At 63.4% G+C, this 26,475-nt stretch overlaps 5 protein-coding genes across 6 annotated transcripts; 3 read left to right on the top strand and 2 right to left on the bottom strand.

The window, feature by feature from the left end:
• The first annotated feature begins 714 nt into the window (after positions 1 to 714).
• Positions 715 to 3,927, top strand: CFAP126 (cilia and flagella associated protein 126). 2 transcript variants are annotated; one of them, XM_075524988.1, is made up of 5 exons: positions 715 to 757; positions 842 to 904; positions 1,543 to 1,623; positions 1,748 to 1,924; positions 2,636 to 3,927. In XM_075524988.1, exons 1-5 carry the CDS (start codon positions 731 to 733, stop codon positions 3,179 to 3,181), a joined length of 894 nt encoding a protein of 297 aa, XP_075381103.1. In that variant the 5' UTR covers positions 715 to 730; the 3' UTR covers positions 3,182 to 3,927. The 2 variants fall into 2 exon arrangements, with proteins under 2 accessions (XP_075381103.1, XP_075381104.1); XM_075524989.1 differs by lacking the exon at positions 1,543 to 1,623.
• Positions 3,928 to 4,745: 818 nt separating this feature from the next.
• On the bottom strand, positions 4,746 to 16,016 carry SDHC (succinate dehydrogenase complex subunit C). Its single transcript, XM_075524993.1, has 6 exons — positions 15,959 to 16,016; positions 11,950 to 12,006; positions 11,021 to 11,122; positions 10,137 to 10,198; positions 7,732 to 7,895; positions 4,746 to 5,717 (listed from the first exon to the last, which is right to left on the bottom strand). Exons 1-6 carry the CDS (start codon positions 15,976 to 15,978, stop codon positions 5,613 to 5,615), a joined length of 510 nt encoding a protein of 169 aa, XP_075381108.1. The 5' UTR covers positions 15,979 to 16,016; the 3' UTR covers positions 4,746 to 5,612.
• A 92-nt stretch (positions 16,017 to 16,108) lies between these two features.
• On the top strand, positions 16,109 to 19,760 carry MPZ (myelin protein zero). Its single transcript, XM_075524987.1, is given in 6 exon segments — positions 16,109 to 16,515; positions 17,754 to 17,920; positions 18,013 to 18,226; positions 18,308 to 18,443; positions 18,558 to 18,618; positions 18,768 to 19,760. Coding segments are annotated over 6 exon segments (945 nt in total). The 5' UTR covers positions 16,109 to 16,451; the 3' UTR covers positions 19,071 to 19,760.
• A 1,569-nt stretch (positions 19,761 to 21,329) lies between these two features.
• Positions 21,330 to 22,997, bottom strand: PCP4L1 (Purkinje cell protein 4 like 1). Its single transcript, XM_075524662.1, has 4 exons — positions 22,926 to 22,997; positions 22,746 to 22,826; positions 22,444 to 22,690; positions 21,330 to 22,046 (listed from the first exon to the last, which is right to left on the bottom strand). The coding sequence occupies exons 1-4, from the start codon at positions 22,995 to 22,997 to the stop codon at positions 21,904 to 21,906; spliced, it is 543 nt and encodes a 180-aa protein (XP_075380777.1). The 3' UTR covers positions 21,330 to 21,903.
• Positions 22,998 to 23,813: 816 nt separating this feature from the next.
• Positions 23,814 to 26,429, top strand: NR1I3 (nuclear receptor subfamily 1 group I member 3). Its single transcript, XM_075524741.1, has 8 exons — positions 23,814 to 23,992; positions 24,612 to 24,742; positions 25,139 to 25,311; positions 25,392 to 25,600; positions 25,679 to 25,824; positions 25,912 to 26,028; positions 26,104 to 26,209; positions 26,300 to 26,429. The coding sequence occupies exons 1-8, from the start codon at positions 23,814 to 23,816 to the stop codon at positions 26,427 to 26,429; spliced, it is 1,191 nt and encodes a 396-aa protein (XP_075380856.1).
• Positions 26,430 to 26,475: the final 46 nt, after the last annotated feature.

A 26,475-nucleotide genomic window follows, 5' to 3' on the forward strand; every position in this document is an offset into this window, starting at 1 on the left:
GGGGGCTGCTGTGAGGGCTGGCAGAGGAGGGGGGGGCAGCCACCGCAGCCCCGAGCACCCCGCAGCGGGAGGGAGGGAGGGAGGGACTCGAACCGGAGCGAGGGCAGCCCCGAACGGCAAAGGTGCCCAGGCCCAGGGTGCCCTAACCCTAACCGTCACCCTAACCCTAACGCAATGCTGCCCATAACCCTAAACTTAACCCCCAGCCTGACTCTTGCCCTAAGGCTGACCCCAGCCCTAACCCCACCACTAACCCTACCCCAGCACTAACCCTAAGCCTTACGGCGGTCCTAACCCCAACCCAGGTGCTAACCCCAGTGCTAACCCAGCCCCTAACGCTAACCCCGACCCTAACCCCACGCTGGCGCCAGGGCTGCGAGAGAGCAGGGGCGTCCCACGGGGCAGGGGCTGCCCCGGCCGAGCCCGGCCCCCACGGGCTCAGCCCTCACCCCCCCGCAGACAGCCCCCCCCCCCGACCCTGTCCCAGCCGTAACTCCGCTCCGCTCCCGCTCCCGCACCCCGCCACCGCTCCAGCCCCAGCCCCAGCCCGGGCTTCCCCCGCCCGGTGGGCGCCGGCACCGGGACCCGCCGCGGAACAGCTGGCGCTGACGCCATGGGCCCCGCCCCCCGCCCGGCCCCGCCCCGCCGGCAGCGCCCGTCGCGGCCGCCAGGGGGAGCGCGCGGCGCCAGGTCACGCGGGGCGGTTGCCAGGAGACGGCGCGCGCGGCCCATGGCGGCCCGCTACGGCGCGGGGCAGGTGGGGGCGGGGGGGGCCGGGCTCGGTCTTGGGCTGGGGCTCGGGCTCGGCCCGGGCTCTCACCGGCCCCGCTCCCCCCCGCAGTACGAGGACGCCTTCAGCCCCCACCGCCTGCAGAACTGGAGCGTGGCCCGGCCTGGCCGGCAGGTACCCCCGGCCCAGACACTCCCCCCCACCCCGGTCCGCCCCCGAGCCCCAGCCTAGACCCTCGGGACGCCCCAGGACACCCCCCAGCCCCGGCCCGGAACGCCCCGGGAGCGCCCGAGCCCTGGCCCGGACCCCCCCCCCCAGACCCCCCCGGGACCACCCTAGCCCCAGTTCGGACTCCCCCTGGCATCACCCAGGACCCCCTGAGCCCCGGCCCGGAACCCCCTGGGACCCCCCCTCAGCCCGGGCCGGGACCCCTGGGACTCCCCCAGGACCCCCCCAGCCCCGGTCTGGATCCTCCAGGGGTCCCCCAGCCCCCGTGACTCCCTGGGACGCCCCCCAGCCTAGACCCTCGGGACGGCCCAGGACCCCCCCACCCCCCATAGCGCCGGCCCAGAACCCCCCGGGACCCCCTAGGAGCACCCGAGCCCTGGCCTGGACACCCCCAGACCTCCCAGGACCACCCTAGCCCCAGTTCGGACCCCTCCCATCCCTGGCCCGGACCCCTGGGACCCCCCCCAGCCCCGGCCCAGACCCCTGGGACCCCCCGGGACTCCCCTGGCCCAGACCATCGCAGGACCCCTAGGACCCCCCCAGCCCAGACTCCCCCGGGACCCCCAGCCATACATCCTCCCCAGCGCCCCTCGCTGCGGGAGGGCTCCACACCGATCGTTGCCGATGACCGGGGGCACCTGCTCCCCGCCGTGCCCCGCTCCCAGGTGAGCCAGATCCATGGGCACCCATGGCGGGGCCAGAGGTGGCCGCTCCTGCCCCTCAGCTGGCACGGGGGCTCCCTGGGGCTGCAAGGCCCTCGCCAGGCCCCGCTCCCCCTCTTCCTCCCAGGCGTCCCCGTGGGGCAGGTTTGTGGGGACCTGGGAGATGCCGCCGAGGATTCCCCCGGCCAGGCTGGATCTGACCTCCCGCTCGGCCGCCGCTGCCGCACGGCTCGTGGATTGGATCCGCCAACCCACCGCCCTGACCCATGCCCGCAACGGCCTCCGGACGGAGATCACCGGGAAGGTAGGTGCCCTCTCTCCGGGGGTCCAGGGACACACCCCGGCCCACGACCAGATTTCAGGGGCGTTTGGTATCACCCCAGGCCCGTGCCAGGCTGGAGAAGGGCAGGAGAGGGGAGAAGGCAGCAGAGACAGAGCCGCACGGGGAAAGCCGCCTCTCTCCCACGGGATGTTTCAGACTCGTTCCTCCCGCGTCCCCAGTTTGCACCCGCTGGTAGATCCGACCGGGTGCACTCGGCCCGGCGGCACCCAGGGCTTGGGCCGCCATCTTCCCCTCCTCTCGGGACGGGGCTCCCTCGGCTTTGCCCCAAATCCAGGCCCGTCTCCCTGCTGCTGGCCGGGCGCCCGCCCTGCTGTGCCGGCAGGAGGAGCTCACAAGCTGCCGCTCTCCTCCCGGAGAAAAGCATCCGAGAATAGGGGCTGCCCTGGGGCACAGAGGTTCCCAGAGCCCCCAGCACCCCTTTTCCACTCCCTGCTTCTCCCCGGGGACTGCTGCAACGGTGCCTTGTCCCCGGGCAGAGCAGCCCCCGGCCCAGGTGCTGCGGTGAGCCCAGCACAGAGCCCGGCCCTGCAGCGAGCCCCTCCACAGCAGCGGGGGCTGGCCCAGACCCACCTGCCCCAGCGCTTCTGTCCGGTTCATTCGCCCCCCACTTCTCCCGCTGCCCCCCATCCCCATCTTTGCACCATGAGCATAGCACACATCTCCCTCCCACAGCCCCAAGAGCCTCAGTCAGACAGGCAAATGGCCAAGGAGCCTTCCCGAAGGAGTAGTCAGGCATCCAGCGAGGGCATCCAGCCTGCCAGGGCCTCTCCCAGGGCACCACTGGAAGAGCCGCCTGGTTCCGGAGCAGGAGCCACAGCTGCAGTGCCACTCTCCCGGGAGCCTGGCTGCACGGAGGTCCAGCTGAAGGCAGACACGTCCCCGGAGCCCCCGGCTGCGTGCCAGCCTTTCTCCCAGCAGGCCAAGCACAGGGGACAAACCCCACGCTCCCACCAGCCTGCTGTGACAGACCTCCGACACGGGGATGCCGGCTCGCCCAAAATTCCAGCCTCAATCCACCCCGCTCTGAGGAGGGCCAGCCCTCAGCAAGCCACCCCACTGCAGGTCTCCGCTCCCAGCCGGGGGCTCCTCGGAGGCCGAGCTCCAGGGGGACAGAGCCCCGCGGCTGAGGGCATCACCTCGTGCGGGGCAGGGGAGGCTGGTCCTGGAGGAACAGCCACAGGCGTGAGAGCTGGGCGGCCATCTCGTGCAGGGCTCTGAGCTGGCTTTACTTCTCCCTTCCCCTCCCCAGCAAACCATCCACCCTTGGGACACGCAGACCTTCCTACCCCCAAGGGAGGGGTAGGGGAACGTGTCAAAGAAGCCTAAGCGAGGCCACCGCTGGGACAGCACTGCTGGCCCCCACCTGTGTTTTCATGGCAATTGGAAAAATACAAGTTTAAAAAAAATAAATCCCCGTGTTTGGTTTCAGTAGCTCAGGGCAGAGTCCCGGGCAGGTCCAGGCTGCATGAGTCTGCGTAGCGCTTCGGTGTCGGACATGGTGCCCTCTCGGGGTTGTATCTTGGCTTGTCCCATTTAATAGCGTCTCGTGCTGGAAATGTGGGACCAGCCGCAGGCCTGAAGCCGCTCACGGCTCGCCCAGCCTCTCCCCACGCCAAACAGCAGAAATCCCATTGCTGCAGGCTGGTTTCATCCATTCCTCGACCAGTGTCTTGTGGGGGGGGAAGAGGCAGGCCTGGCCTCCCTTCCCATCACTGGGAGAGCAGCAGTGGTGGGTTTGCCTCAGCCCCCGGCCGCTGCTCACAAAAGGGAAATAAAGTCTGTGAAGCGCAGCTGAGAGGCACAGCAAAGTCTAACTTCGTTAGCAGCTGGCATGCACCACAGAATAGCTCATTAGTGAGCAGAAGTGGGTTCCAAATAAAAGCCATTTCAGCAACCACAGGAAGTAATTGGTTTAAAGCTAAAATACATTCATTTTTACCCAGGAGAAGCTCTCTCCTGCTGGGGCATGTGGCTACACCAAATGGGATTCGGCAGTAAGTCTTCTGCCTCTGCCACGCTGACAGCAGACGGTTTTTCTTCCTTTGTGATTTCTCATCTCCGAGGCTCCATGTCCCCTCAGGGCTGCGATGCCTTCTGCTAATTAAAGGAGTGGCAGATTTGTTAGGTCCAGCAGGCAGGCAGAGGAGCTGAGCGAGTGGGAGGGACAGGGCTTGGATCAGTGGCGGAAGTAAAAGCAATCGCATGGAAACAAGCCTGGCTGGCGTGAGGGATCTTGGAGTGTGTTACTGGACCGGCTCCCCTCCTGCCATTTCAGGTCTCCATCAAAAGCCCGATGAAGAGAGCAGATGTTCCCCATAAAGCTGACATTTTGCCAGCAGATGTGAACGGGAAGGAGGATCCTTCCTGAAACAGAGCCGAGACCCTCGCTGGGACAGGAAAGTGGGACAGAGCTCCTAATGGGAAGCATCCTCTTCGCAAAGCTTTGCTCCCAGTGGCAAAGGCTAAAAATTGGCCATTTTGAGAAAAAAAGCTCCTGGACCTCGTGCAGGCATTTGTACCAGTGCAAACAACCGCAGTCCAGGTAGGAAATTCCTTTCTGCCAGGCTGGCAGTGTTTCACAGACAAGTCAACCCTGCACCCTCCAGCTCCAAAGGTCAGGTGCTACACCTGCCTCTAAACACTGCAAACAGTTTGTTTTTCCATTGCCCGGCTCCTCTGGGAAGTTGTGACTCCCTGGATCTCAGAGCAAAACAACCCCTCCCGGCCGACTTTGCCTCAGTGAACAGTGTCGAGCACAGGCGACAAACTCAGCGGCTCGGTGTGAAGGATCAAGGCTGCTTTATTGCAAAGGTGGACGAGTGACAAGTGCTGAAATGAGAGCTGGTGGCAACACACGACTGGAAAACCACCTCCCTCCCATCGTGCCAGAGACAGAGTAACTTCCTAACAGGGGAAAATCGGATTTTTTCACTGGCAGGGGCTCCAGGGCCCCAAAGCTAGCTGAATCACAACATTTCAAGGATAAAGAGTGGGGACTGAACCTCTGCAGGTCTGAGCACCCCATCCCAGCTGGCTCACACTGCCAGGCTCAGAAAGCGCAAGGTCCCGTGGCCAGCGTGGCACCTGGACGGCACCGATCACCCATTGCCCCCACTGGTGCCGGCGTTGGCAGCTCCGCCTGCTCTCCCTGCCCTGGCACGGGCTGCCTCAATGGAGATGCTTGTCCTGCGCTGGGCCTACACATGCACTACCAGCCATCCCCGAGCCCACTCAGACCTGCGGGGACACAGATTCAGCATTGTCTCAAGTTTGGGGACAGAGCAGAGAAAAGAAACGCCCTGGAGTTTGCCTGGAAGAAGCTAGGCAGCTCTCTGCAAGCGACTGAACGTGCCGGGATCGGCTGTTAATTTGTGCCCGGCTTTCTGTGGCTGCTCGGGCATGTGGCATGGCAGGAGACAGCCTGGCCTGTCCCCCCACCACTAAGAGGGGGTTAGCACATCACCCAGGCGAATGAAAAGCAACTCTGATCGTCCACGAGATTTGCAAGGAGAGGAAGCACCACCTTCCCCAAAGATTTGTAGTTACTCGGGAGCCTGTCCTCCCACCTCCCTCTCCACGCACGTCTTGAGGTGGGCGAGGACAGAGCAAATCTTCCAAAAAAGGGGAGGCCATCAACTGGGAGGTACCTTCACATCGCCGCAAGGCCCGCAGAGGAGAGCAGGGTCAAGATCAGGACCAGCACCCCGGACTGGTTGACCTGGGGGATCTTGAACCCCTTCCCCAAGTCCCATGCCTGCACGAGAGAAGAGACACAACAGGGTTAATTCAACAGGGCTGGGACGGTCCCTGATGGGGGACGTGCCAGACACAGGCAGAAAGACACCATCTTTCTGATAAAAGCTAGCAAGACCGCCCTAAAAACCAGCCTTTGGACCACCAGGTACAGACCGGAGGGAGGGCTACAAGCGTCCATCGCTGCAGGGCAACGTGCAGGGGTCTCCCTGGGCGCAGGCACACGTGTGCCATGCCAGAGGAAGCTTATCCCCCACCAAGCCCCTGCATCTATCGGCAAAGCCGCCCATGAGCTCTCCCTAATCCCCAACAGCCGCAGCGCGCCAGGTTCACTTCAAAAGCGGCAGCTGCTCTCCGCTTGCTTCTCTCCTGCTGACAGAAATAGGTTATAAAGCACGGTGCAAGCCGCAGATCTGAGGCAGCACTAACTTCCCCGCGGGCAGAGCTGAGCGGCTGGGGATGAGCCTCAGCCCCCAGCACCTCTGCATAGGTCCCTGGGTTCGGTGCGAGCCGTGGAGGCCAGGCTGAGCCCAGATGGCAGGGAAGGATGCTGGAACAGCAGCCCAGAGCTGGGTGTCCTCGGTTCCCAGGTATCGCAGTGGGTTTGCACCCCTCACCTGACTTTGGCCAAGCGAAAGTGGGGTGGCTGAGAGCAGACTGGGGAGCGCGTGCCTCCTCCCAGCCTGCCAGCAAGCCCCTAGGGCTCAAAGCAGAGAAGCACCTGGGGCAGAGGCACTAAACTGAACCTGCCTCCCGGCTGACTCCCCTTCTGTCATCGATGGGCTGTGCTGCTGAGCGCAGCCGTGGGCCAACGCTGATGGTTTCCTTCTCAGACAATTTAATTGGCATCCTAATACATATGTGCAGTCAGAGACTTCAGCATGCATTCGACTCACGATGCCCTGAACAAGCAGACGGTTATGACTGCTCCGTTTGCCCGACAGCGTCTCCATGAATGAGCAGGGCTCAGCCAGCTGCAGGCCCTGTGCTCTGAGACTTCCTCTGACACTGACTGCTTGAAAAGTGGGTAATAAGCACTTGCATCACGGCCGGCTGGCCACCATCCGCCCCGAGGACCCGTACGGAGGGCTGCTCTCACAGCACACTGCTGGTTGTTCACCCCAACAGCTCGGCCAGGTGCCTCCCAGCACTCTGACACGAGCACCTCATAATGGCTGCTCTCAGGTACAGGATACAATGTCCAACAGTGCTGAAGTCCCGTGTTTCCACGCTGGAAACACTGGGAGCCATCAGCGCCCGCAGGGCGAGCCCACGTCTGCAGCACAGCTCTGCACGTGATGCTCCCCCCACTCAGAGCAGAAGGATCGTGTCACGCTCTGGGCCAGCTGCCTTTGCAATTTGCTCCCATAAAACCTAACCTATCTGGAGCTACAGAAAACACAAAATCAACTACAAAAAGCAGCACATCTTGTACTGTTCCCAGCAAGAAACTCTCAGCTCTCCAGCTCCCCCTCCTTCATCAAACACAGGAAGCTCGGCTGAACGGAGCTGCGTGTCTCTCACTTCAGCCCAGGACAAACATCACAGGTTACTTTCTGTGCAGGCAGCGCCGTCTCCAATCCTCTGCCGCAGGTCTTCTGGGCTCATTAGATACTGTAAAGCACTTGGAAGATCACAGCGCAACGGCTGCATGACGAGGGTGAGATAACGAGCAACGGGTGGCACTTCTGCAGGGCTCGAGCCTGCGGCTCTGCGGACACGTCCCCTGCCTCTAACGCTGCTCCTGCCACCCCTCGTCAGTCTCCCGCAGCCAAGGAGATGGGGAGGATGCTTCAGCCAGCTGTGCCACCCAGTGAAGTACCAGCATAGAGATGCTCTTTGCAACTTAAATGTACCCAAAAATAGCACCAAGGTTCTGAAGCACTTGAGGTGACTAATTCCCATTTCCAAGGGCACCTTCACAGATGCTGCACCCAGCGCTCCCACAGCCGGCAGGCACTTCCCTTCCCTCGCACCCCCAAGCACACACACGGCCCCTCGCAGGGGCTACTCACAAGGTGTCGGACTCCATTCCAGGTGTGGTAGGAGAGGGGGAAAGCCAGAGCGAACTTAGCAGAGTAGATGAGAGCAGGCCCCAGGCTCAGCGACTTCACCATGGCCAGGTAGTGGGGAAACTGTTCTGGGAGCAGCAGAGCAGCCAGACCGAAGAGGGAGACTCCTGAGAAAGACAAAGCCCACAGGTCAAGCCATCAAAAGCATTACCAACCCCTCGCTGCCTGCAAAGAGCCCCAGGCCACCTCTAAGTCTCTGGTTTGGTGACACAGCCCCAACCATCATCAGCTCATGGTGGCCTGCAGAGGAAGGAGGAGGAAGAAGGGCTCTGCCCATCTGGTGGCAGTGCCAGCTGCACTGTGACAGTGTACCCTGGGGTGCTGAGGACTCAACCTGGGGCAGCAATGCACCGAATCTGGGTCCTGCACCAGGGGCTGCATTACTCGTACAACACCCAGAGACCAACTGGCATGAGCTCATGCAATTGCAGCCAAACCAGCCCAAATTCAAGCTTAAAGGGACGAAGAAGTTTCAAAATGTAAAGCGGCAGATCTTCAACAAAGTCCCCAGATCCACATCTCGGGTCAGAAACCCCTCTGCCGCCAGCCACCGACACAGGCAGCGATGTAGCGAGGCTGCCTCGGCAGGGACCAGCAAAGGAACCAGCAGACAAAGAGACAGCCTGACACGCGTGGCTGCGCTAGCTGCAGGAGCCACGGCAGCTTCTCCTCCTCATTTCTAGGCCAAGAGGGTTTCTCCAGATGGTGCTGCCAAAAGAATGGGAACGATCGCAGCCAGCAGTCAGCCAAGTCGCGATTCACCCTCCGCTCAATAGCGCCTGATTACACTGCGGCACGCTAGCTTGAGCGCCTCGGCTGAAGCCGGCGCTGCCAGCGTGAGTCAACCAGCTGCTTCCTCGCTCAGCCACTTGTCTCCTCAATGGCCTTTGTGTTCGCCCTCCAAGAAGCGCAGGAAGTCAGAGGCTCCTGTAATTACAGGCCTTGACGGAGAGGAGTTGAACACTTCCCCTTCCTTCTGCTGGCTGCTGAGCTGTGGTCAGCAGAACCAATGTTCCTTCATGCTCGATCGGCCTGGGAAGGGGACAATTTCCTCTCTGGCAGAGGCTGACGGATCGGAGCAGAAAGGCAACAGTGAACCTGCCAGCTCGGCCCGTCTGACAGCAAGCTGGATGGGGACTGCAGCCCACAGGGCCAGGCACATCCCGAGCTCCTGGAGATAAGATCCCAAAGCCGGGTGGTGCCAGCACAGCTGCCATGCAATGCCCTGGATTCACACATGGAGCAAGGCACGCAGCCACCCCGAAGGAGCCAGCTGGGCCCACAGAGTGCATGCAGGCAAAGTCACCTTGCCGTGCTCAGAGCAGGCAGACATCAGCTGCTCTCCCGCAGAGGATGTGTGCTGCTCTTCTCGAAGCAGAGCTGGGGACAAGCCGGGTGGCCTGGGAGGAGCAGAGCCGAGCCCTCACCAGGGCTCTGCCATGCAGATATGGGAGCAGGAGGGCACATGGGTGCCCTTTTCTAGGAGCCCAACTCCCAGGCCCTCACCGGAGGCCAGGCTGGGAAGGGCAAGCTGCAGCCCTCACTGCTCCTTCTCACTCTGCCGAGTGAAGAACACAAGTCCTCAGTCCTGCATGTCTTTGAGTCCCTTCACTCTCTGCTCTTCTGCAAACACCAACCCAGCTCCCCGCCTCAACAGGGAGCTACCAGAGAAGCATCTTCCTGCTGCCATGAGAGGGCATTAATGGAAATAAAACAGCCTTTCACAGTTAGATGTCCTATCACTTAGCCAAACCATGCAAGTCAAATTGCTGGAGGGAGTTCATCAGTTTTGATGCTGGCGCCGCCTTCTCCCCCCACCGGGATCTCTGGGAAAGCAGCAGCCACTCCCAGGAAGCTGAAAAACTCCACCTATGCTAAGGAAAATCCTCTGAGTTCTGCCTGCCCGTCAGTCTTTCCCTTGCACAGGGTCTCCTGTAAGGGTAAACAAGCAAAAAACAGCCCCAGAAGACTAGAGCCGAGAACTGGAGCAGCAGATCAGCCTTCTCCAGGCTGGGGAAGGCCCCAAAGAAAGCAGCCAGGCCAGGCCACAGTGCAGCAAAGGCTTCGAAGGCTTTCACGTACAGGGGAGCATTGCTGCCTTTGCAGGACTGGAGCCACTCACAGTACACAAGGACCCAGGGAGAGAGAAATGGGGATGGGGAGATATTCAGGGGACGGATGAATGGAGAGGACAAAGTGCAGGTTTCCCAGGAGAAAACCCATTGCTGAAGCTGGGGACAGAGGAGAGAAAACGTCCGCCTGGAATCACGTCTCCAAATCAGTCAGAGGGGTCTTTCCTCCACAGCCCCCGCCCTCTGTCGCCACAAGCAGGTGGGAGATGCACGCACCTAAGCTCAGCGCAACGCCGGTGCCCCGGTGCGTGATGGACATCGCCATGGGCAGGGACCACCTGCAAAACAACCAACCTCGTCAGCAAAACAGGGAACAACACCGGGGAGGCCTCCGAGGCCGCGGGACAAAGCACAGCCCGTCTATTCCTAGAGAGCTCCGTTCTGCTGGGCGGGTATTTCTGCACTTGGAGTTATTCAAGGAATCCAGCCAGAGCAAAAGGGGAGAGACAGGGGAATTTGCAGAGGCAGCTTGGGAATGGCAAATGCCACTGGCACGGGTTTGGGAAGGGGAAGGGCGTCTGCTGAGAAAGCTTAAAGGGAGATGAAACAGGAGAAGACTGTAATGCTCCTGCAGTTGAGGAACAAAGGGGCAGGGTTTGGGAATCCAGGCACACGGATAAATGAGAGAACCTGGAAAAGTGACGGAGGCGGCCCCGAAGAAGCCGTCACCTTTCTGAGGAGGGAACTCGAGAGCCCCAAGTTGGCCTCCTGCCCCCACCCCCGAGGACTGCCAACTCTGCAGCGGGACGCGCAGTTCTGCGCAACCGCCCTCCCCGGAGGCAGCTGCCTTTCAACGGCACGTCTGGAAACACTGCCCTGCCCAAGCACCCCGAGGTGCAGCTCTGGGGGTACTGTACCCCTCCACAACACCCCGTATGAAAACAGTGAGCATCATCAACTCCGTGGGGGAGGCTGCGATTCCCACACACAGCTCAGACTGTTCACAGCACAATGTAGAGGGTCTCCCTGTCCTCCACCTGAAGTGACAGCGGGAACGCGCACAACCCTCCCACCCAAGGGTGCCTCTGGGGACAGGGCTGTCGTGTGCCAGAGCCCAGAGGTGCCCCCGTGTGAAGCTGAGGAGGCCAAGAGGCTCTTACTTGTAAATGGTGATGTGAGGGGACAAGGGACGATTGGACTTGGTGTTCTTCTCCCAGAAGTGGGTCATCTCCTCCTTGGCCGTCGTGCCCATCGGGACAACGCTGCAAAAGAAGAGGAGACGGGAGGTGTGGAAAGATGGGCAGTGTTTCAGCCCGCCCGTTCCACCAGGCTTTGCTGCGGCAGCTTTCCATCTCACAGGACGTGATCTCCCAGTTGACTTTGGCTACAGCAGTACAAAGAACGGCTCCAGCTGTGCACAGACACAGGCAAGGAGAGGATCGCTGCCAGCTCTTCCGAGTGAATAATAATAATAATACGCAGGATGGGAAGCCGCTGCACTGAAATCCACTCAGCCAGTGGAGCCGAGCCACCCCCCCCAGCACCACCCAAATCAGGGTATAGGATATCAGATAACACATTATATAATACTGATAACATGCAACCTGCTCTTTACTGCCACGGTAATTGCACACTGTACCAAATAAAGAGCTTGTAATTTAATGTTCCCAAGATTACACAGCAATTACACTTACAGCCCAATTTAGCAGAAAATAACTATTTCTCCCTAAGCCCGGCAGCAGGAAGCACAGGAACAAGACGGCTTCTGCAGCTCCCAGCCCTCCTCAGGTGCAAAGCTGCCACACAGAGCGGCACAGAGAGGTGACGGGGTACTGCTGCCCCTGCGAGAGACCGAGGCCCGCCTCAGCAGCCAGCCAGGCTCCCCCTTCATCCCTGTCCGCAAGCCCCAGCCCCTCTGTAAATAGGCTGTGCCCTCGTGGTGGCATGGGGCGGTAAGTGCCCAGCTAACACATGGCTTTGATTGACCAGAATTACTAAGTGGATGGAGCGCACGCATGCCCCAAAGCCTCAGAGGGGATCCCTTGGGGAAGAACTTAATCCGTTACTCTCAGTAAAACCTCAGACTCACTGTCGCACAGAAAAGCTGGGGCCAAGCCGAGCCAGCAGGCACCGCCGACCGACACATCTGCAAGAGAGAAGACAGAAAGGCTTTGTGAGTGCCAAATAAATGCCTGAAAATGCCAGCAAGATGGGGCCGGGGAGGGGATTCGCCACTTCAGCAGTTTGTATCTTAAAACCAGTCTTAACAGAAGAGGATCTGGGGTGTTCCTCCACAAATCTCTCTCTTACACTGAGCTCTTAACTAGAGTCTCTAGACTCTGCCCGGGGGTTCATTCTTTACAACACCCTGTAATTAGTCTGCTCAGTTGTAATACCTTGTTTGTAAGACAGACATAAACAGCACTCTAAGCTCACAGCTATGCTGAGGCAGTCCATTTTTCACTCTCACTACAGCAATTATCAGGGTGGGCGGCACAGGTCCCCAGAAAGGCACATCTGCCAAGCTCCACGGAAAGGGCTGGTTCGGGCCACTGCTCTCCACGCATCCAAGATGAAGACATCAACCCCCCCTTCCTCCAAACACTTCTTTTCATTACGACGTTTCACCACTGCCATTCGTTAAGCTCCGAGCACTGGCGAGATGGGAGGTCCCTGTCGCAGCCCAGCGCACGCAGCGTTTCAGCAGTGCCGAGGCTTGGGGCGGGAGGTAAAAAGGGATTTTGTGGTGCCCGAAGGAGTGGGTGCTGCTCTCTGCAGAGTGATTGTAGTAACCACGACTCTGACATTCAAGGGCATCTCTCCAGGAACGGGGAGGAACAGGCCCCCAGCCCAGCACAGCTCGAGCGTTTGCAGATGTGGGCTGGAATCTGCAGCGCCCGCTCCTCTCCAGGACAAAGCGTAACAGGCAGCGCTGCCTCTCCTCACAACACGACGAGAACGAGGGGTGTAATAACATTTGGCGTGCTCATCTGCAGCACAGCGACAAACACTAATTCGTCTCCTCAAACGCACAAGCATCTGTACCAGCATCTCCCGCTGTTTCATTAGCAGCAGTAGATAAATGAAGCTCTGCTGCTCTTCAGTTGTCCTACAGCCGGTCTCAAGGACAGGGTAGGAAAAACATCTGGAGGTCAGCTCTTCACCAGGTGTAAATCCAAAACAAAAGTCATTATTATTAACCACTCTGAGTTCCTGTGTAAATGATCGTTAGGATGTTTCCTTTCAAAATCCTCTCTCGCACTCAAAGGCTGGATTTGAAACACCACAGGTTTTTAGGAAGGCATCCTGGCTAGATGCATGAATTTTCAGCAATGCAGAATCCACCCCATGCTGCAGTGCAACATTTCCGATTGAAAACCCTTCTTCGAGCCATCTCTAGTTTATCAACACCTTCTCTGAAGTGCAGCCTGACAGCAAGACCAAGAGCTTCAGGGGGACACAGCAATGGCTGAGCCCAGCCAAACCTCCGCCAAGCCCGCCATCGTGTCCAAGAGCAGCCGACAATGGATCCCCGGAGAAAAGACACACAGATCCCCTGAGAGGAGACACACGGGAGCACCCCCCACCACGTGCAGCTCACGCACTGCCCAAGCCAGAGGGTTTCAGTTTGTAATATATGGCTTCTTTCATAATATATGGCATTTTCACCACGAAATCGCATTGCACGTCCCGACCCCCCCAACTTCCAGCACGAATTCTCAAGGCTTAACCAGACACAGAGAACCAGCTCCCAGCTTGTCCGCAGCCTCCGTGGACCAGCGCCCGCCACCACCTCCCAGTTCTTGGGCAGGGGAGAGGAGGTGAACGATAAATCTACCCGCAGACCATTAATGATTTATACACCTCGCTCATACCCGCCTCAGTCCGCTTTTCCAGATTAAAAGGCCAAACCCACTTCACCTCTCCTTCTACGGAAACCGCTCAACACCTCTTCTGGGGGCCGGGGCACTGGAAGAGGGAGGGCTGGCTCCGAATCACACACAATATTCAAAACAAGAATAAAATCCACAACACGTTTGCATTTTTTCAAAGCTAAACTCCCCAGCAAGAACTCCTCATGCTCTTGGCTCAATTTTAATATTTTTTTAGATGCAAAGCATTACATCTTGCTTCAGAGCAATGACTACTGCTTGCAAAACACAGCCCTCCAGCTAAGCAATCAAGGCCACTCTGTACCAAGGACCTGTCCTCTTCATTATTTATCATTCTCTAAGTTGTTGCATCTTCTCCAGCTCTTCCTCCATTAACTTACATTTTCTTCCAGATCACTGATAAACATGGTTTTTTAAAAAGAATTAGCCCTAAAAGAGGATCCTCTGGACCCCCGCTGAGAGCTTCTCACAGCACCCCAGCCAATTCCCACTCTGCCCCGCGCCCGAGGATGGTGCAAAGACTCAGGAGACCCCCGGACGGTGTTAATTATCAGGGACTTTACAGAGCGCAGCCACTCGCACAAGGCTGGAAAAGAACAAGTGAAAAGCGGCAGCTCAAATGAGACGTCTGTAAACGCCCGGCAGTGGAACAGCACTGCCTGCACACACCCCACCACGCAGCTCCGTTCGCTCAGGAGGAGAATTTTGGGAGTCACGGGGGACAGCTCTGGCACAGCATCAGCTCAGTGTCACGTCGATAGACGTCGTTAACATTTATCCTGCGAGGCAGGTCTATAAAAATCACTCGGATTTTGCCACGGAGGAGGCAAATGAGAAGCGATTATATATGCTTTTTCATCTGACAAACAGAAGCAGACATGAGATGAAGTTATCAGGCACAGGCTTCAAACCAGAGCGAGCGACTTCTCTCTTGTTTTCCAAGCAGCAGCTGCGGGGCGCCCGCCCATGCAGGTATCGGAGCCCCCCCGCCTCTCCCGCTGCCGGCAGATCCTGTCTTTAAACAAACCCGCACACGCAACAAAGAGCTTTCCACAAAAGCACGACGGCTCCAACTGCCGCTAGAAAGAGAATAAATTAAGATAATGAAATCCCAAACACCGTCTCCAGGCTGATATCAAAGAGGAGAACGTCAGAAACAGGGGCCGGGAGGGGGACGGTCACAGCCTCGAGGAGGCACAAAACTTTCTGGTGGGGGTGGTAGATGGGAAGAGGCACCTTCAGACCAAGCAAATATAACGCCCTTCCCCATTGCTGCTCAGCGCCACGGCATGGCGGGACATTCGCCCACACGGGACCACTGAGCTCCCACGAAGCCACCAGCACCGGGTTGGGTGGCCCTGCGAGGCAGGGGACACCGCCCCAGCGCCGGCTGGGCGGCAACACGGACGTTTGCGCACCCAGTCAAGGCCACCAAAAGCCAGAGCAGGGAGGGACGGGACGAGGCTGCACGCAGGGAGCGGGAAGGCGCAGGACGGCCCTTCTCAGCAGCAGCAAGCACCAGCCTCGCCCACAGCCGGGCTGATCTCAGCCCCGCAGAGCGCCCAGGCCTCGGCTCCCCGCCCGCAGCCCAAGAGGGTCCAGGCTCCTGCTCTGCCCCGGCTCCGCACTCCACCCTTCGCAGCCCGAGGGCCGCCCCGAGGGCTCGCTGCGGCAGCGGGGCAGCGCGGTTCGGCCGCCCGAGGGGGCCCTGCCTCACCGGCAGCCGCTGGAGCGGGGAGGGGGGAGCGCCGGGACACGGGCCCCGTTCCCCGCCTCGAACGCGCCACGGGACGAGTCGCAAAGCGTCGCCGCTTCCAGAGCCCCAGCGAGCCCCGGGGAAACGGCCGTGCCCGAGGGCGCAGGGACAGGGGAGGGACCGGGCACGACCGGGGGTGACTGGACCCAGGGGCTGTGGCAGGCGGGGGCCGTTACCCACAGCCGGGCCGGGGGCAGGAACCCGGCCCGCCCGGGGCACCCCGCGGCCCGGCCCGCCCGGGGCTCCTTGCGCGGCTCCGGGGCGGCCCCGGCGCGGCGACGCCCCCCCCCACCGGGCTGTCCCCGCCCGGCGGCACCGCGGCCCGGCCGAGCGGCGGAACCCGGCCCCGCCGGGACGGGACAACCGGCCCGTCCGTCCCGGCGCCGCGCGGCCGCTCCCGGAGCCGCGGGTCCCGCCACGGCGCCCAGCCCGGCCCTCCCGGGAGTCACCTCAACGCCAGCGCCGCCATCTTGGAGCGCCCCGCACGCCGGAAGCGGCCGTGACGCACTTCCGCCCCTGCCGCCGGTGGCTGCCCGTTACCCCCTCGTTATCCCCCCTCCCGTTACCCCCGGGGATGCCCAGTACCCCCCTTACCGGCGCTGCCCGTTACCCCCCCGGGGCTGCCGGCGGCAGGACGGGGGCTCCCCGGCTCCCCAGCCCCCTCTCCCCGCAGCTGCAGCCGATGGAGGACGTTGAAGGAGGAAAATCTCGCAGCTCCCGGGCGAGTCCTGTCCCCGTCCCCGTCCCCCGCCCTCCCTTCCCCAGCCGTGGACTCTCTGGGTCACAAACTTGAGGAAAACGCCACTTTGGAGCTTTTCACCCCAAAACACCACTTGCCCCTCAGCCGGCGACAAAGCCGCCGGGGGATCGTTGTGCAAATTCCTGCCCTGGGCTCTGCACGGGGCGGTGGCACTTTGGTGGCCCCCCACCCCATGGGGACGGATGTGCCCCTTGTCCCGCAGCTGGAGCCGTGCCCAGGGGAACGTCCAACAACACCTTCTCAAAGGTGTGTTTTCACCCCAAAATGGAGCCGGAGCAGAGGCTGCTGGGAGCGCGCTTGGCCGGAGCTGGCAGGGCCAGCTGAGGAACCCCGCGCCGTGGGGCTGGAGGGGGGACCACACCGGAGGGTGCCGGCAGCCAGCCCGTGGCCACAGGACAGGAGGGGATGCACCGGTGGCCCGTGGCGCAGTTGGCACGAGACCCCAAGCCCCACCAGGCAGGTCTGTCCCTGGGACCAACTGGGGACCACAGCCGTGTGCCGGTGCCCTCCGGCTCCGGACGCATTCCTGCCGAGCCGCCTCCACCGCGGGCGGGAATGCGGCCGGACAAAGGCCGCTGTGTGCCTGCCCCCCCCCCGCTGCCTGCTTCCCCCTCCTCGCCCATCGCCAAACTAAATGCCCCCTTTCAGTCCGGGGCGCCCGGCACCCCCTGGCCCCCACCGCCCCGGCTGCCCGGCGCCCATTGGCCCGAGGCCGGGGCGCCGCTGGCATCATTCAGCGCTGCTTGCTCTTAAACCTCGGCCCCCGTCCCGCCGGCACCCTTCGGCACGCCACCGGGCCCTGCGCACCGCCAGCCCTCCATGCGGCTCGGAGCCGGCCGGTGACAGGCAGCCACCATGTCGCAGGGTGCCAGGGGCAGCGGCAGCCTCCTCCTCCTCGCCGGGCTCCTCTCAGCCCTGGGTAAGCTGGGGACGGGGACGGGGTACCGGGGCTGCTGGTCCCAAAAACCTGATCCTGGATGCTGGGGGGGGGCACCAGGGGACTCCAGACCCCCGGGCAGTCGCTGTGGGGCTGGCGGCCACCCACACATCTGCTTTTGGGACTGTCACTGGTGGTGGCAATGCTCTGGGGCCGTATCTGTGGCTGTGCCCTGGTCCCCATCACCAGGCTGCAAGGAGAATCCCAGCACCAGCCACCTCCCTGGGGACAGGACAGGGGTGCTGGGGGCCAGACCCAGCCCTGCCAGTGTCCCCGGGCGTCAGCCAGGGGACACGGTCCCCTTTGAGCTGGCCGTGGGGATGCCAGAGCAGAGGCTTCCCACAAAGGCACCCGCGGTGGCACAAAGAGCCGCTGTCCCCCGCCAGTCCTTGTGCTTTCTCCAGTGCCAACAAAAGCCCTTTGGTGGCAGCATGGGGCTTGGCACGGGGCCAGCGTGGGGGCACAGACCAGCCGATGGCCCCAGTGATGGGCACCGTCCCCGTGCCGGGGTCCCCCACGGGGCTGACAGGTTTGTGCCCCCTGGCAGGGCCGTCCCCGACGTCCTCCATCCACGTGTACACGCAGCGGGAGGTGTACGGCACCGTCGGCTCCCACGTCACCCTCTCCTGCAGCTTCTGGTCCAGCGAGTGGATCTCCGAGGACATCTCCATCACATGGCACTTCCAAGCTGAGGGATCCCGCGACAGCATCTCTGTAAGCGCCTGCTCTGCTTTGGGGCGCGGGGTGGCCCTGCCGTGCCCGCAAGCACCGTGACCCCAACGCCCGTGTGTCTGTCCCATCGCTAGATATTCCACTATGCCAAGGGCCAGCCCTACATCGATGACGTGGGCAGCTTCAAGGAGCGGATGGAGTGGGTGGGCAACCCCCACCGCAAGGATGGCTCCATCGTCATCCACAACCTGGACTACACCGACAACGGTACCTTCACCTGCGACGTCAAGAACCCCCCTGACATTGTGGGCAAGTCCTCCCAGGTCACGCTCTACGTCTTCGAGAAAGGTACAGCGCCAGCGGTCCCCTCCCTGCCTCAGTTTCCCCACTCCAGCCGGGGGGACTGACAGGATGCTGGTGTCCCCACAGTGCCCACCCGCTACGGCGTTGTGCTGGGCTCCATCATTGGCGGGGCTCTACTGCTGGTGGCCGTGGTGGTGGCCCTCGTCTATCTCATCCGCTACTGCTGGCTGCGGCGGCAGGCGGCCCTGCAGCGACGGCTGAGGTGAGCCCCGCTGCCCGATCAGGGCAAAACCACCCCGAAACGGGGCTGCTGGGCGGGACCGGGGCGGGGTTTGGCCTTTCTGAGACACCTTTTGCCTTTCCACCCCAATTTTAGTGCCATGGAGAAGGGGAAGCTGCAGCGATCAGCCAAGGACGCGTCCAAGCGCAGCCGGCAGGTGAGCGCCGAGGGGTTGGAGGGGGCAAAATGGCCTGGCCGTGGGGGTGCAAACCCCTCTCCTACCTTTTGGGGTGGGAGGAGAGGACATGGGGCGAAGCCCCCGGGGCGGGGGGGTACCACAGCGCCAACGCTGCCCCATCCCCGCAGGCGCCCGTGCTCTACGCCATGCTGGACCACAGCCGTGGCACCAAGGCAGCGAGTGAGAAGAAAGCCAAGGGAGCCCCGGGAGACTCCCGCAAGGATAAGAAATAGCGGTTAGCGGGCAGGGAAGGTACCACGGGGGCGGACGCCGGGGCCCCCCGGCCCCCCAAAGTCGTCATGACCATCGAGATGGAGCTGCGGGGGGAGGCCGCTGAGGCCGCCCGCCCCTCGCCCACCGTCCGCTCCCCCAGCAAGGGCAGCCTCAAGAGTGCCCTGATGCACATCATCAAGCCGAACTCGGGGACCTGACGCCCGGCCGCCGGCGGAGGTGGGGGGCCAGGATGCAGCCCCCCCAGCTCCGGGAAGCGGCCGCCCCGGGGCGTGGGACCTGGCGAGGAGCGGGGTGTGGTCCTCGCCCCGGGTCCCCCGGCCTCGGGGACGCCCCGGCGTCCCCCCACCCCATCCCAAAGTCCCTCGGTCGGTACCTTCCTCTGCGCAACCGCTGCCCTGCCCAGCCCTGGGCACTGATGTAATTTTTCTATTTGAAGACACAACCACTGAATTTTGGGTCTGTCCCCCCCCCCCGGGCTGCCTTGGTCCCCCCCTCTCCAGGGACCTGTGGGGTCCCCGTGGGACCGTGCTGCCCCCATCCCTCCCTATGTTCCCCCCAAAACCAGTCTCCGGGAGGGTTTCTCTGCCCCCATCGTTGCTCCTTTTCTGGCCGTTTTCTCGTCTCTCCCCGCGACCGAGCCCAAATGACGTTGCGGGGTGGCCCCCGCCCTGTCCCCTCCGTCCTGCTCCCGTCCCCCATTAACCCTCCCACCCCATAACCCCTGGCCCCCCCATGCCGGCCGGAGCCTCGTGGAGGAGGAGAGGCTGCGGCCGGGCTGGAGGAGCTGCCGGTGCCCATCACCCTGGAGCCAGGCGCCGCTCCTTGATGTGTTTTTCTACGCCCTGTCTGTCTCCCCCCATCCCCACGGCGCCATTAATAAAACTCACATCTCCAGGACTCCAGTGTCCACCCTGGCTTGTCGCTGTTCCCCGCTCGAGGTGGGGGTGTCTCGGGGGGGGAGGGGGGGGGGGAGAGGGTAGCTGAGCACTTGTGAACTCGTTGCATGGAGGCCCACCTGCTCCCACAGAGAAAGGGGCATTGCTGCCGCTGTGCCTCAGTTTCCCCAGGGGTGAGGTGATGTCTCAAGGGCATCCTTGTGGCACCCCAGGGACCCCCCTCAGCTGGTGGGGGCTGTCCCTGAGGCCACCCATCACGGCTGTGCCCCACCCTAGGGCCACCTTCCCCCTCGTCCCCACCAAGCCGTTGCGTTTGCGTTAATTAAAGCTCACCCCAATTAAGGCAGAGGCCAAGTCTCAGGTCCCACCCTGGGTGCACAGCCCCAGGCATGGACATGTGGTGGGTACGGGTCCCCCCTGGGGCGGGCAGGGGTCTCCCTCCATGGTCGTTGCTCACCTGGGAGCAATGTCACTGTCCTGGCAGCGGGGCTCAGGGAGGGACCGCAGCCCCAGCGATGGGGGGGCAGTTGGGGCGACGGGCTGACTCTATGCTGGAGCGGAGCAGGAGCGCTCCCGCCCCAGGGCTCGGTGCCAGCCCGCAGCCCCCTCCCACAGCTGCACCGTCCGACTCCGCACGGGAGCGGACAGGGAGCACTCGCTCCCGCACCGACACAGCCGAGGCTGCGAGGGACGGGTCCCTGCGCTGCCCCCCCGGCCCCACCACCAGGGCTATAATTGTCTTTTCCCTAATAAGTCTGTGGAGCGAGCGGGGGCCAAGCCTGACCCCGGCGTCCCCGGGGCGTCCCCTGGGCCCTGCCTTTCCCTTGGCCACCGACACTGTTTTTCTTTCCAGGGAGCTATTTCTGCCAACACACTGCGGCTCCGCACCGGGTCCCAGCGTCCCCAGTCACCCCACAGCCACCTCACATCTGAGCGCCAAGAAACCCCGGTGCAAATCCCCCAAATGGCTTTATCTTAACCACCGCAAAGCAGGTTTTTTTTCCTCATCACCAGCAGCAGCCCAGGTACCTCCTGCAGTTGCTCTCGGTGCTGCTGCGGTGGGAGCTGGGGCTGGGAACCACCACCGAAGCTGGCCCCGAGCAAAACTTTGATGCCTGGAGGGATGCAATGCCACAAGGCCTTCATCCCTCGAGGAAGAGGAGCAAGTGGTGGCATCTTTCATCACTGCTGCAAAGAGCAGCACAATGGGAAATGAGGCCACGGCTCTGGGGCCTGAGACTGATAAATTAAGCAGAATATCATGGGGAAAACCCCAAATCAGAGAGTGACAGGAGATCCCAGGGTGGGGATGAAGCCATTCCCACAGCGCCAGCCAAGGGGCCCCATCCCAAGGGGGGAACCCTCTACCCACATCCTGGGGACGCTCCTGCCTGTGCCCCCCCAGGTAGGGACAGCCTGGCCCCGGGGACCTGCGGGGCTGCTTTTAGCAGGGGGCTTCACCCCACCTCCCCAGAGAAGGGGGACCTGGGGGTCCCACCAGGTGGGGACCATCCCCACACCCGCTCCCACAGACCAAGCACCAGCCCGGCTCCTCTTCCCCATGGTTTATTCTTTACACATGCTAAAAGCCCCCCCCCCCCCCCAGGGGAGGGGACGGTGACAATGACAGGAGCGTGGGGAGGGGGCAGTGCAAGGATGGGGAACATCCAAGTGCCAGGGGAGCCTCGGTTTCCCCATGGTGAGCTGCAGTGAGACCTGTCCCCGTCCCCCCCCCTCAGTGTCCCACCCGCTGGGGCAGGACAGGGGTTTCCCTCACTCAGGGGACACCGATGTCCCCCCCATCCCGCACATCCCCAGCAGCCAGCATCGCCACGGATGGGGAAGTGGGGGCTGCCCCAGGGAGAAGGGCATTTCCATGCCATTCCCTCACACAAGGGCCACGTCCACACCGGGGGACACAGGACTCAACCGCGTCCCCCCCACATCGACTCCCCAGCTTCACCCAGGGTCCTGGCTCAGGGGTGGGCAAGGGGTAGGGAAGGGCTGAGCCCCCCTGGCCCTGCTCGCAGAGGACAGGGCAGGCCTGGCATGGTGGAGGTCAGGATGGGGCCATGCCCACGTGCAAGAGTGGGGCGCCCGCTGTGGGCAGGGGGTCGCAGGACCCTGCAGCCGCTCAGGGCCCCGACTCCTTCTTTCGCTTCTGGAAGCGGCGGAATTTGCCCTGGATGGCGAGCGCAGCTTTCTCCGTCTCGGGTGCGCTCAGGTCGATGTCGATCTCCTCCTCCTCCTCCACCTTCTTGGGGTCGACAGCTTTGGCTGGGGGGGGGACGGGACGGGACACAGGACAGGGGCTGACCTGGTTACAGCCTGGCACCCCAGACTCACCCCAGCACCCAGGGAGCACCCTGCATTGCCCCCCCCACAGCAGGAGACACACAGGGGAGCACCCCATCACCCCCCCTCTCAGGTGAGGGACACCCGGGGGGGCACCCCACCCTCCCCAAGGGAAGGACAGAGCAGGTCCCCAAATCCATCCAGGTGTCTCCCTCCCCCATGGTGGGGACACAGATCCTGGAGGCTCCAGGGATGGGAGCAGTCAGCGGGGTCCCAGGCACCGGGGCAGAGCAGGGGTCCCAAGAGGGCATGGGACAGAGGTGACACTGGTGACAGGGCACCCCACAGGGTGCACCCTGCCGGTGCTGGGGGTCCTCACCTTCCTCCTGCCCGCCGGGGGCCTCTGCCACGGAAGGGGACTCACGGGGGCTGCGCTGCAGAGAGAAAGGGGTGCCCGGGGGTGACACGGGGCCCCCGGCAGCAAGCCCGCACCAGGAGGGCACAGGCTCTGCTTTGCCGGGGGCCCCCCCAGCCGCTGGGGGCCCCCCCCGCCTCCAGCCCCCCCCCCGGGGTGCAACATCCCCCCCCCCCGCAATTCCCAGGGCAGTTCCTCTCCCGGCCCGTTGCTAAAAATAAAGAAAAGATGGAAAAGCCCTTGTTCTGCCGGCACCGAGCCCTCACCTCACTCATGGCCGCTCCGCTGCCACCGCCGCTCCCGGTGTGCGGCGCCCCGCGCTCGCCGCTGCCTTTATAGGGGCGCGGCTGAGTGACGGCCGCGGACAGCCAATGGGGCACGGGGGCGGGGGCGGCTGGGGACACGCCCCCTCGCGTGTCTCACCCGGCCCCCCCCCCCCCCCGAGCCTCGACGCCCCGCGGGGCCAGAGCCGGGGGGGGACCAGGGGGAGCCGGGGGGGCCGTGGCCGTCATGGCCATCGTCACCCCCCGAGCTGCCACCATCCCGGGGCACCCCAAGGGTGGGAACCGCGGGGGACAGGCTCTGCCCAGGGGTCCTGGGACAGGGACACCACTGGCAGCGGCCGGTGACGAGGACCTTCCTCCAAGGTCACCGGTGGCAGGATGGCCCCCGCCACGGTCCCTGTCCCCTCTGGGCTCTGCCACCCCGAACGCCTCTCCCAGCACCCTCGTGTGTCCTCCTGCCTGCCTGTCCCCCATGTCTGCCATGCCTGTACCTGCCTGTCCCCGCCTGTCCTTCCCGTGCTGCCTCTCCCCCCCCACGTGTTGCCTGTCCCCGCCTGCCACAGCCTTGCTCAAGTTCAAGGTTCAAACTCCACAGGGCTCCAGCTGGGAGGCAGCGGGGACGAGCTGGGGCCGGGCAGCCCCTCGCTGCGCAGTGGCGAGCAGCAGGCACCGGCCACACCGGTGGGCACCAGGTCCCGGGTACCGGCACCAGCGGGCACCCAGCCACCTTTGGGGGTGTCACACGGGTGGTTCGGCGGTGGCCGGGGCGGGAGGTTGTGGCGGTGGGTGGGTGCACGAGGGCGATGCACCGCAGGGCAGGGGGGACACGGTGGCTCCTGGGGACGTGGCGTGGAAGCCGGTGTTGGGGCAGCAGCCGCGGGACCTGCAGTCCTGCCTGCAGGGCACGGTGCCGGGTGTTGCTCAAGCGGGAGCCTTGGTGCGTGTATGCACACGCACACCCTCCACACCCGTGCTCGCCCACCCCATCCTGCAGGCTCTGTCCTAGCTGTGGTCCCCCCAGTCCAGGCACCGTCACCTGCATCCCCGGCCATGTCCGTGTCGAGCCCCTCGGACACGGAGAGCAGCCCCCACCCACTGCGGGGACGCCGGGTCCCCAGAGGGGAGGACACGGAGCCCGGGGAGGACAAGGTCTGCGCCGTGTGTGGGGACCGCGCCACCGGGTACCACTTCCACGTCATGACCTGCGAGGGCTGTAAGGGCTTCTTCAGGTGGGGGCTGCCACCGCCGGGGGACCAGGGCTGCTCCGCGGCACCGGGAGGGAGCCAGGGACAGGGTGGGATAGGACAGGGTGGGGTGAGATGGGATGGGACAGAGAGGGGGGACAAGATGAGATGGGGCAGGACAGGATGGGAAAGGACAAGATGGGCTGAAATGGGACAGGATGGGACGGGACGGGATGAGATGGGAGAAGGGGACAGGGCAGGACGGGACAGATGGGATGGGACAGGACAATATGGGATGGGATGGGACAAGATGGGCTGAAATAGGACAGGACAGGATGGGATGGGACGGGACAAGATGGGATGAAACAGGACGGGATGGGACAAGGGGACAGGGCAGGATGCGACAAATGGGATGGGATGAGACACCATGGAGTGGGATGGAACAAGATGGGACAGGACGGGACGGAGTGGGACAGGACCAGGCTGCTGCCACCCCATGCTCAGGCCACTCAGCTTCTCGAGGGCACAGTGGTGACAGGGTCCTGGGGGCCAGAGGTGGCCTCTGCCCCAGGACATCCTGTCCCCCAGCCCCTGCGGCCCCTCTGTCCCCCCGGGGACACACAGTGACAGCCCACAGGGTCTCACAGCTCCCGTGTCCCCCCAGGCGCTCCATCAACAAGGGTGTCCGCTTCACCTGCCCCTTCGCCCGGAGCTGCCCCGTCACCAAGGCCAAGCGGCGGCAGTGCCAGGCCTGCCGCCTCCAGAAGTGCCTCGATGTGGGCATGCGGAAGGACAGTGAGTGCGGTGGCACGGGGGGGGACCTGGGGGGAGAGGCGACGAGCTGACACAGGGGAGACCCGGGGAGGACGAGGGGGACATGGAGCAAAGGGGAGAGGGAGGGCCTGGGTGGGAGAACACGGGGGAAAAGGGGATGAGGGGGACCCGGAGGGGAACGAGGGACAGAAAGGACCAGCCTGGGTGGGATGACAGGGGAGGACACGGGGGCAGAAGGGATGGGACAGCCCAGGGGCGTGGGGACAGCAAGGGACAGGGGCATAGAGGTGACAGCAAGGGGGTGCGGGACAGAGGGGACAAAGGGACAGTGGCATCTCCGAGCACCTGGGGGGCCACGGGGGACCTGTGCTACCGGTGACCCCCATCCCTGGTCCGGGGGTGACGGCGGGATGGCAGTGATCATGTCGGAGGAGGCGCTGCGGCGGCGGCGGGCGCTGCGGGGGCAGCGGCGGCTGGAGCGGGAGCAGCCGGGGGGGCTGACGGCAGAGCAGCAGGAGCTCATCAGCATCCTCATCGTGGCCCACCAGCGCACCTTTGACTCCAGCTTCTCCCAGTTCACACACTACTGGGTGAGTGGGGACCCCCGGGACCCGACTGTCCTTGCGGGCACCCCGGCACGGCACTGACACCCCGGCTGCCACCGCCACAGCCTGCCGTGCGCCTCTATGTCCCCAGCCCGCGGCCGCAGAGCCCGCCAGAGCCGGGCGTCCACGCTGCGTGGCCGCTGTCCGTGCAGCCGGACTGCCTGGACGAGGACGTGCTGCCCGACGTCTTCTCCATGCTGCCCCACTTCGCCGACCTCAGCACCTTCATGATCCAGCAGGTCATCAACTTCGCCAAGGAGATCCCGGCTTTCAGGTCCACGGGGAGGGGGCACGGGTGGGAGACCCCCACCGCCACCCCGGCCCTGACGCCTCCCCTCGCCCCCCCCGGCAGGACCTTGCCCATCGACGACCAGATCTCGCTGCTGAAAGGGGCCACCCTGGAGATCTGCCAGATCCAGTTCAACACCGTCTTCAACGTGGAGACCAACGCCTGGGAGTGCGGGCAGCACTGCTACACCATCCAGGACGGAGCCCTGGGTGAGGGGCGGGGGGACGGCGGCACCGGGGAGCAGGGGACAGCCACGTCCCCATCCCGGCTCGCCCATCACTGCCATGTTCCCCCAGCCGGCTTCCAGCAGATCTACCTGGAGCCGCTGCTCAAGTTTCACGTCAGCCTGAAGAAGCTGCAGCTGCACGAGGCCGAGTACGTCCTGCTCCAGGCCATGCTGCTCTTCTCGCCAGGTAGGGACCGTGGTGGCCGCGGCGGGTCGTCCCCTCGGCCCTGCTGACGGCTGCCTGCCCGTCCTGCGCCCCCAGACCACGCCAGCATCACCCAGCGGGACTTCATCGACCAGTTCCAGGAGAAGGTGGCCCTGACGCTCAAGAGCTACATTGACCACCGGCACCCCATGCCCGAGGGGAGGTACGTGCAGGGGGGGTTGGCACAGCCGCGGCCCCCTCCACCGTGGGGACAGCCACCGGGTCTGAGCCGGGCGCTTCCTCCCTGCCCCAGGTTTCTCTACGCAAAGCTGCTGCTGCTGCTGACGGAACTGCAGACGCTGAAGGTGGAGAACACACGACAGATCCTCCACATCCAGGACCTGTCCTCCATGACGCCGCTGCTCTCCGAAATCATCAGCTAGAGCCCGCGCCAAGCCCCGGCCCCCGGCTGCGAGCACCGGGGCTCGC

The sequence above is a fragment of the Mycteria americana genome, chromosome 25, assembly GCF_035582795.1.
Source record: "Mycteria americana isolate JAX WOST 10 ecotype Jacksonville Zoo and Gardens chromosome 25, USCA_MyAme_1.0, whole genome shotgun sequence".
In the NCBI taxonomy this organism is placed as follows: Eukaryota; Metazoa; Chordata; class Aves; order Ciconiiformes; family Ciconiidae; genus Mycteria; species Mycteria americana.

Coding starts and splice junctions, on each gene's coding strand:
- CFAP126 (XM_075524988.1), top strand. CDS start 731: ATGGCGGCCCGCTACGGCGCGGGGCAG. Junction 758..841: donor CCCGCTACGGCGCGGGGCAG/GTGGGGGCGGGG, acceptor TCCCCCCCGCAG/TACGAGGACGCCTTCAGCCC. Junction 905..1,542: donor TGGCCCGGCCTGGCCGGCAG/GTACCCCCGGCC, acceptor CATCCTCCCCAG/CGCCCCTCGCTGCGGGAGGG.
- SDHC (XM_075524993.1), bottom strand. CDS start 15,978: ATGGCGGCGCTGGCGTTGAG. Junction 10,199..11,020: donor CCTCACATCACCATTTACAA/GTAAGAGCCTCT, acceptor GTTGTTTTGCAG/GTGGTCCCTGCCCATGGCGA. Junction 7,896..10,136: donor CGGCGTTGCGCTGAGCTTAG/GTGCGTGCATCT, acceptor TGTCTTTCTCAG/GAGTCTCCCTCTTCGGTCTG.
- PCP4L1 (XM_075524662.1), bottom strand. CDS start 22,997: ATGGCCATGACGGCCACGGCCCCCCCGGCTCCCCCTGGTCCCCCCCCG. Junction 22,827..22,925: donor TGGCCCCGCGGGGCGTCGAG/GCTCGGGGGGGG, acceptor GCCGTCACTCAG/CCGCGCCCCTATAAAGGCAG. Junction 22,691..22,745: donor GCGGAGCGGCCATGAGTGAG/GTGAGGGCTCGG, acceptor CTTTATTTTTAG/CAACGGGCCGGGAGAGGAAC.
- NR1I3 (XM_075524741.1), top strand. CDS start 23,814: ATGTCCGTGTCGAGCCCCTCGGACACGGAGAGCAGCCCCCACCCACTG. Junction 25,312..25,391: donor CCCAGTTCACACACTACTGG/GTGAGTGGGGAC, acceptor CCACCGCCACAG/CCTGCCGTGCGCCTCTATGT. Junction 25,601..25,678: donor AAGGAGATCCCGGCTTTCAG/GTCCACGGGGAG, acceptor CCCCCCCGGCAG/GACCTTGCCCATCGACGACC.